The 8,808-nt window shown below is 54.6% G+C and overlaps 1 protein-coding gene across 1 annotated transcript; it reads right to left on the reverse strand.

Moving 5' to 3' along the window:
• Nucleotides 1-2,452: 2,452 nt before the first annotated feature.
• On the reverse strand, nucleotides 2,453-8,267 carry OTP (orthopedia homeobox). Its single transcript, XM_075136636.1, has 3 exons — nucleotides 8,231-8,267; nucleotides 6,854-7,263; nucleotides 2,453-2,983 (listed from the first exon to the last, which is right to left on the reverse strand). The coding sequence occupies exons 1-3, from the start codon at nucleotides 8,265-8,267 to the stop codon at nucleotides 2,453-2,455; spliced, it is 978 nt and encodes a 325-aa protein (XP_074992737.1).
• Between the last annotated feature and the right edge of the window lie 541 nt (nucleotides 8,268-8,808).

An 8,808-nucleotide genomic window follows, 5' to 3' on the forward strand; every position in this document is an offset into this window, starting at 1 on the left:
AAACAACCTTCCCTACATTTGGAAGAAGCAGAGTGAGATTCGCACTCCGCTGCATGTAAGTGGAGAACTGCTTTTCTTCCCAGCGTGCCACGGCACAGGAGGGACTGCTGTGGGATCAGGAGGACCAAGGGATAGGATATCCCAGCCAGGCCGCCCCTCCCCTCGGACCACGCAGGGGCAGCCATGGGATAGGGGGGCTGGAGGCACGCTGACCAGCCCTGCTCCATATGCACCCTGCGTGCCCACATCTTTGAGGGCTGATCTAAATTATCACAAATTTCAAACTCGTAACCAAGCCTGGGTGCTTGGCCCAAGGCTGGGCTGGGGAGTAGAGGGAGGGCTGGAAGGAGGGACAGGGCGCAGCACCTTCTTGCCCCAGGCGTTACCATTGTTGATTATGATATGGGATCTGTCTTGCCTGGCCTGGGCTACTCAGGATGAGCATCCTGGGCTGTTTGGGCACCCAGGCCAGCAGGCTCCTGCAGAAGGGTGCAGGGCTGCTTCCGCAGGTGACCCCCAGTGGAGTCACTCCGGGCCTGGATCTCCAACAATTTATTCCCTTTTTATTTCTCTTTTAAATTAAATATGCATACGTAATATGCACTTTGGAGCAGGCAAGGACCCTTCTGCGGGTGCCTATGGAACTGGGCACTCTCAGGTGTGTAATTAAGAGGTGTGTAATTGATGTACAAGGAGAAGAAATCTCAGTGCATCGCATTAAAAAAAAAAAAAAAGAAAGGAGAGGGGGAGAAAAAAAGAAAAAAATAAACCCAAACCGGGCTGTACGATGCTTGCCAAAGTCCTGCACTTTTTGTTTCACCCATGACACAGTTTGCACGGGGGTAAACCGAACGTTTTCTCTTCCGTGGGATTCCGGGCCCGCCGGCAGCCGCGCATCCATTTCAGCGCCGGCAAAAAGGTCTGCGGCGAAGGCCCCCTCCCCGCCCCCGCCCCCGCTCCGCTGCAGTCCCGACCCTGGTCCCCCCGCGCTCGCTGCCGGCCCAGCCCCGGGGCCGGTGCCCCTGCTGCCCGCCCGCCCCGGCTTCCTGCCGCCCCGCTCCCCTCGCTCTTCGCCTCCGCCTCGCTTCGCAGCGGAACCTCTTGCGTCTCGCAATTTAAAGACCAATCACACAGAAAGATTAACAAAAGTTTATTTATCATGAAGTATTAAAATCGTGACAAGTGAAAGGCTTCAATGCAGAATTCAAGCAAGCAAACTATCCCCAAACTTGTGACAAAGGACTCAGTGATTACCACAGAAGGAAGTCCCGTCTTTTTTTTTTTTTTTTGCCTGCAATTCAAGACACCTCTCATATCTCACACGTCACATCAAAATCCATAATTCTTCATATCACATACCGAAAATGATTTTATTTATCCATTTACATTAACTTGATATAAACGTGTCCGGAAAAGTCAATTAATATGTTTTATATTAGCTCAAACATTCATTAAGAAACCCAAAATGCAATAAATAAGCACAGACAATAAGTTAAAACATATCACGAATCGACCAGTATGTAACAAGAATGCTTTATCTACACAAAACATCCTATTTCACATCATTTGTTCATTCCTCCCGCGGCCCTGCCCGGCGGCGGGGTGACCGGCACATGCAGGCGGGCGGGCCGCGGGGCCGGGCCGGGCCGGGCCGGGCCGGGCCGGGCCGGGGGCCGCGGCGGCGCCTCCGCCGGCGGCCGCGGAAGATGCAGGAGGGACAATAGCAGCAGGAACGTAAATAAATGCGTAAATAAAGGTGGGGCGGATCGGCAACTCAACTGTCACGAAATCAAAGATCCGAAAAAAGGGAAGTGCTCTTGCTTCTTTTTTTTTCTGCCTTTTTTTTTCCCCCGTGTTTTACTTTTACAAAAAGAAACTTTTTTTTTTTCTTTTTCCCCATCTCTCTCGCTCTCTTTCGCTTATAAATGCTTTATCAAAATGGATTTGATTCTCTCTGGGGTCTCCGTACCGCTCCGCGTACCCGCCCGGCCGCCCCGCGACGGCGCCCTCGCCGCGGAGGCGGCCGGCGGCAGATCGCTGCTCTGAAATAAAACAAATAAAAATTAAGAAAACAAAACGAAAAGGCATTTCTTTGCAAAGCCGGCCGGACGGCCGGCGGGAGCGCCGGGTCGCGGCAGGGAGCGAGGCAGGGCCGGGCCTGGGGAGGCCCCGAGTCCTCCCGCCGCCGGGGAGCGGCGGCCGCCGGGCGGGCCTGGCCACGGGGGGCGGAGGGGCTGCGCGGGGGCTGCGCGGGGGTGGAGGAGGTGGGGGGGATGGTTCTCGGCCCACAAACCAGCCCGTGGGCGTCTGATTTCAGATCCTGAGTCGACTCCCTGGTGAGTCAGGTGGGGGAAGGCGGGGGGCAGGGGCGGGCCGGGGCGGGCGGGCGAGGCGGGGGCGCGGGGCGAGGCGGCGGCGGCGGCGGCGCTGGCGCGGGGCGAGGCGGCGGCCATTAGGTGAAGCTCATGGAGACTGTGTGCTCTAGTGCTTTGCGGCGGAGGGAGGCGATGCTGGTTCCCCGCCACACGTCGCTGCTGTCCGGGGAGCTGCAGAGCTGGGGCGAGCCCGTCACGTTGCTGGGGCCGGGCAGAGAAGCGGGCACCATGCCGGGGAAGGCGGGCTGGTAGAGGTGCGACTGCAGCCCGGCGCCGTTGGAGCCCGCCAGGCTGTTGGAGAGGCCCATGGAGTTGGGCGGCGGCCCGGCCGCCAGGCTGCACTGGGAGAGGGACTGCGCCATGGCCTGCTGCCGGCCCAGCGCCGGCGGCAGCGGCAGCTGCGAGACGCCCGGCATGGCGGCGGCGGCCCAGCGGGTGTCGTTGGCGTGAAAGGAGCAGAGGCTGTCGCCCATGGCGGCGGCGGCGGCGGCGGCGGCCGAGGGGAACTGCGGCAGCCCCGGCGTCGGCAGCAGCGTGCCCGGAGCGCGGAAGACGTTGGTGGTCTTCTTGCGCTTCTTCCACTTGGCCCGACGGTTCTGGAACCAGACCTGCGGGCGGCGGGCAGCGACACTCACTGTTAGCCGCGACCCACCCGCGGTGCGGCCGGGGCGCGGCTCGCTGAAACGGGATCCGCCACTCCCGGCCTCCGCCCCGGCCCCGGCCGCCCCCCGAGTCTCTCCCCCCGCGGCCATTGTCTCTCCCACGGCTGCGCTTCACACCCGCCGCCCCACGAGTGTCCCCGTCACGGGTTAACGAAACCGCTGGAACTTTTTATAACGAAACCGGTCGATGTGTCCCTCCGGGGACGGAGCTGCCTGCGGCCTCCCTCGGGGGGAGGCTCTGGGAGAGGAGCCCGGCCTCTCCCCGAATATAACAGTAACACAAACAAATAATAAATGACCGGCCACGGCCCTTGCCCTTGTGTGGAAGCGCTCCCGAGCCGCCCCACCGGAGCGGGGCGCGGCGGGGCGGGGACCCTTGCCCCGGGCCGGCCCCCCCGCCCGGCGCCGCCCGCGTCCCGGGGCAGGAAACCCTCCCGCCAAACCGCCCGCATTCGGTTTTTTTTAAAAAAACAGAGGTGGCTTAGGTAAGCGGGTGCTCGTGGTGCCGCAGGGGTGAGCGGGTGGGTCTCGCCGCACCGCTGCCGAAAGCGCCGGGAGGGCTGTTAGGGGGAAGAACCGGGTCCGCTGGAACTCCGGGGAGCGCAGTGCCCGGACCTGCCGGCGTCCCTGCTCTCAGGCTGCACACCCGGCGGGAAGAGACGGGCGCCCATTAGCGGGGTGAACAGCCATTAGGGAAGTAAACGTTATATGAATAATCGAAAAACCGCGTTCAATTATGTTTTAGGGTTAATAGTTAAATTGCGGCTACAAAATCTTTTTATGTTTCATGGTTTACTGGTGGTGTAAAGAATCTCCATCAGGTCTGATCGCCTCAGCTCATAGCTACGCTGCATATGCTTTTAAAATGTGAATGTTTCCAGTTGAAAACTAGTGCATGACAGATTAAAACGCAGGGAAAACCTGGGGGAGATTTTGAAAATGCACACATGACAACTCTAGAAATATATTAACCACGAGCGTTTAGCAACTTTGGACTCCTTTTAAAATGCAACTAGCCCCTGAAAATGATTAATACAACAGTGAGAATCTAATGGAGGTTGGAATCTAAAAATCTACCTTGATGATGTCTTGCTGTTACAGTAATATAGACATACTGTAAATGTATTTTAAAATATATAGCCCATTTAATTCCCCAGCTATAAATGGGGAAGAGAGAGAGAGAAAAAAGGGGAGACAATATCACTTTTGTTTTTCTTCTTCTTTTTTTTTGTTTTCTTTTTTTTTTTTTTTTTTTTAAGGAGCCGAAGCTTTATGAAGATCTCATTGGAATCCAGCGGATGATTAATGTGAAGATTTGGTAGGAAATCTGGAGAGCTGTATTAAAGCTCAGATCTCAGGTTCATTTCGATCAGCCAGCCGTGAACTCTGGGCCGAATTCATTACACTTTAATAGTGCTGGGAGAGGAAGAAAATGCAATTTCTCATTCCATTAGAAAACTAGAAAATACTCTCAGCTTGTCCCCTATTAAGATGTGGCAGGTGACGGGACCATTGTGGGGGACACGGTCAATGGAATTACAGCACATTATTTTTGTTCGTATAAAATATTGAAAGGCAAGCCTGACTGTGCAGAAGTTATTTCACTGATTTGGTTTTTATGTAAATAAAATATTGAAAGTTAATTAATCCGTGCTAGAGACTAATGATTATGCTTATTATATTGCATTTGATCGCGTAATTTGCATGATTCTCGCATTGCTGCTTAATAAGCCATTCCAGGTTATAAATAATTCTGAAATTGGTTTCTAATAATGGCATGCTATAAAAAGAATGGTTTTATTACACCAGCCTGAAAAGCAGAGCAATATCAGACGTGGAATTGGACTCCCGTTTAAGCACCAGCCGCTTTAATAATTATTTAAATGTATCATATACATTAAATATAGATCTAAAATGAGGAAAGAGGTGATTTATCCTAGCATCTAAAACCCTTAAAAACATATACAGCCGCTATAAATTAACTATTTGGAGCATTCCTTAATCAGTATGGAGCACACATACTGCAAGGAATGTGTAAGCAATCTGTTAACTATAAAGAAAACTGTAAAGTACTCATATAAGAACATAAACCAATTACTATTTAATTTAAATTTGGTCAAGGAGCAGTGATACGTCGGATTGTGAAGTAAATACATTTTACATAAATTATTGTGCCTTAGATTACATAATGTTAATCATTTTGAAGTGTTAATTAAGAAGGTTATGTTGATCTGATTACTTTTTAAACTACAGAACATTATTGTAAAAAATATTTAAATTGCCACTCTATTAAAATGTTTTATCAGCAGTCTCGAGCTATTAGCATTGGTTTAAGATTATGCCGAGGCCATTAAAACACTTTGTCTTTCTTCCTACGAATTTCTTTGATGTGCTGTTAGAAAATAACTATTTCCATTTTATATTTTATATTTTACTTCATTTACCACACTCCTAATATTGAAATTGGTATCATTAACCTTTGGGAAACCCAATAAAGTTTAATAGACCTCGTTTTCTTTTTTCATAGAGTCAGTTGTCCAATTATATTTTATTTGTGAATCTAATTTCTTTCTTAATTTAAACTAATTATAGTCCTGTGTAGGCTGAGTCAAATTGTTTTACTTTTTAAAAGCAGACGTGCATTTTCTGTCACATTCGAGAACGGAGTCCGTTTCCGTTCGTAAAAACGTTCATTTAGGGATTTCTTTTGACGTGTCTTTATTTAGCTGAGGAGCCTAGGCTTGCTGAGAGGGATTTTGAACACGGGCTGCGGTAAAGTGCGGCGGCATTCCCGGTGCGCTGTGCTGAGCGGGGATGCACATCCCACAAGTGCTTCCATTGTGCAGGCTTTCGTTCCTTGGAAGGGACTCGCCCAGAAAGTCGCTAAAATATCCCTCTGCACACAAAAGCCGCATCTGAGCAGGCTAGCGGTTGGATCCATCTCCCCTTTTCCCAAATTTCGTTTACATTTATTTGGCTAAATGGTTTCTTACGTGCCTGTGTGCAAATATATATATGTCTATGTGCATATGTATATATATGTACTTTCGAGAACAAAGTACACCCTAGATGTTGAAGTTACCCGCTACCCCTACCGTCCCCAGGCATTATAAAAGCCGGTTCGGGGAAACCCCGAGTTCGAATACAACTGCCCTTTACCGAAATGCCTTTTCACGACCCTGTGTGCCTTCCCCCGCCCCCCACCCCGGCGCTCCGGCGGCGGGCTCCGGGGGACGCCCCATACCGCCGGCGGCGCCGGGGGAGCCGCCGGCAGCACCCTGGACAGCGGCTCCGCGCCCCCGCGGAGCGCCGGGAGAGCGGCCGGCAGCACCTGGACAGCGGCCGCGCGCCCCGCCGCCGGAACCCGCACAGGGGAAAGGGGGCAATGCCCCGGCGGTTTGGGCTCGCCTCTTTGCGCCGGGCTATCGCGAGGGCTGAGACTCGCCCCTCTCGGGCTGTACCTCCCCGGGCTCTTTCCTGCCCGGGTTGGGCCGCGGAGCGGGGGGAAGCTCCGCCCGCGCCCCGCTTGGGACCACCGCGCCGCAAGCGGGTAGAGGACAAGGGGACACCCCACGGGGACAGCTTTGCGGAAAGGGGGGCGGGGGATGACCGGTTTCAAGGCTTCCTGACTAAACTGTTGCGTTCGGGGCGGGGTGTTCTTCCCTCGCCGTCGGGCTGAGGTTTGGGGGCACCCACCCACCCCGCCCCGTTGTACCTGGCCTCGCCGCCGGCCGGCCGTGCCGCCGTCGGTGCGCCCGGGGAAGGGGCCGGCGGGCGCGGCGGGGACGGGCACTGCGCGGGGGCGGCTGCTCATACCTGCACCCGGGACTCGGTGAGGCCGATGCGCAAGGCCAGCTCTTCTCGCATGAAGATGTCCGGGTAGTGGGTCTTGGCGAAGCTCCTCTCCAGCTCGTTGAGCTGCGCCGGCGTGAAGCGGGTGCGGTGCCGCTTCTGCTTCTGCTGCCCCTGCTGCTGCCCAGCCTGGCTGGGGTTCTGGCCGCCCTGCTGGCCTTGCTGCTTGTCGGGGTCTTTGGCGCTGACGGCTAGGGAGCTGGGGTTGGATCCCACCGTGGTGATGTCCTCCCCCGGCAGCAGGGTGGTCCCTTCCACCGTGTCCGAGTTGGGAGCCATGTCTCCCGGGTGTCCCCCCGGATCCGAGCCCCCTACGCCCAGCCGACACTTCACCGCCTCCCGGTGTCCCAGCAGCTCGGCTGCATCTTTCATCCCTGCGGAAGCAAAGGAGCCGCGGTCACTGCCCTGCAGCCGGGCATGTATCCATCAGAGCCGTTTTCCAGCGCACCGAGCCGGCGAGAGGCATCCAGCCACCGCCACCGCCTCCGCCTCCGCCCCGCCGCCCCCCGCCGCTCCCCGGCCGCCCGCCAGCCCCGCAGCCCGGCTCAGCTCCGCGGCGCGCAGAGCCCCCGGCCCGGCGCAACTTGGGCCGGGGAGAGAAAACTTTACACCGAGCAGCTCTTCTTCCTGCTTAAATAACCAGCTCCCTGGCGAGCCTCCCCTTGCAAGACCAAGGGAGGGGAAGGGGGGGAGGGCAAGTTTTGCCGGGTTCAGCTTGGGTTTTCCAGCGGGGCTGGTAAAAGAAAGAGACGGAGAGAAAGAAATAACACTCCAGCCGACCTGCTGCCGGGAGCTTTACCTCCCCGACAGATGTGCGGGGACCTCGGTCACCCTAGCCGATCTTTCCCCTCTCCTCCCTCCGCTCCTTTAAACAAACGCATGAATAACCATAAATAGGTAGATACAGATATTTCTCTTTTTTTAAAGGAAAAGAAGGGGAGAGGAAAGCGAGCAGGCGAGCAGGAAAAGGCCACCCAGAACTCCTCCGTAAATACCATCGAGTTCATCTGTCCTAAAATAATAATAATAATCATCATCATAGTAATAATGTGTAGGTATGTATGTAAAAACAGGGGAGAGAGAAATTAAATGATCCACGACTCGCTGTAGATCTACATACTCCGTAGGTCTCCCTCTCTCTCTTTTTTTTTTTTTTTTTATGTTAAATCAAATTAAACTTTAATACAGTACAATTACTTTTAAAGGAATTAGCCCATTTAGATCGCATTAAGGTAAAATAAGGAACAAATTGTCAATTTCCTGCCCCGGCTTCCTCCCCGCTCGCCGCCGCCGCCGCCGGTGCAGCTGCTGCGGGGCGGGGGGGTGCTGGGGGAAACTCACCGAGGCGGGCGTCCAGGAGGTCGGCGTGAGACAGCATCGCGCACCGCTCCAGGGCGAAGGCTGTTCCCCCCCAAATTTTAGCGGCCTTAAGTTATTTAAAATAGATATAAGATATAAGATATATATATATATAGATCGCCTAAATGAAAGAAAATTCGGTGTGTGGTTAAAAAGGGGGTCTCTTGCATTATAATGTCCTTTAGAGAGACGGGGAGGTGCTTAACACTTCAATGAACCCGTGAGCAGCTCGGCGCGGGGACCAATCAGGAGGGCAGCCTGCAAATGTCAGCGCCCGGAGCGCCCCGCTCCGCCCGCCCGCCGCCCGCCCGCCGCCGCCGCCGCCCCGGCCCGCACCGCGCCGCCGCTCCCTTCCCCTGCTCCGCTCGCCTTCGCCGCCCGCCTTCCCCCTCTCCCCTTCTCTTCCAAATGCACATTTGCTACCCTCCTCCCGCTCCGGGTCACCTCTGATTTATTGGGTTTTTTTCGTCTTTTTTTTCTTTTTTTTTAATGCCTCCTCGGAGCGCACCCTCGGACCCGACCTGGTCAGGCTCCCCGGGGTGGCTCGCAAGCCCAGCGCC

This window comes from Calonectris borealis, chromosome Z, assembly GCF_964195595.1.
Source record: "Calonectris borealis chromosome Z, bCalBor7.hap1.2, whole genome shotgun sequence".
NCBI classification, from domain to species: domain Eukaryota; kingdom Metazoa; phylum Chordata; class Aves; order Procellariiformes; family Procellariidae; genus Calonectris; species Calonectris borealis.

What these genes read in the sequence shown, in the direction of transcription:
- OTP (XM_075136636.1), bottom strand. Translation starts at nt 8,267, where the DNA reads ATGCTGTCTCACGCCGACCTCCTGGACGCCCGCCTCG. An exon ending in CCTCCTGGACGCCCGCCTCG is followed by an intron (nt 7,264 to 8,230) that starts GTGAGTTTCCCC and finishes TTGCTTCCGCAG; the next exon opens with GGATGAAAGATGCAGCCGAG. An exon ending in TCACCGAGTCCCGGGTGCAG is followed by an intron (nt 2,984 to 6,853) that starts GTATGAGCAGCC and finishes CGCCGCCCGCAG; the next exon opens with GTCTGGTTCCAGAACCGTCG.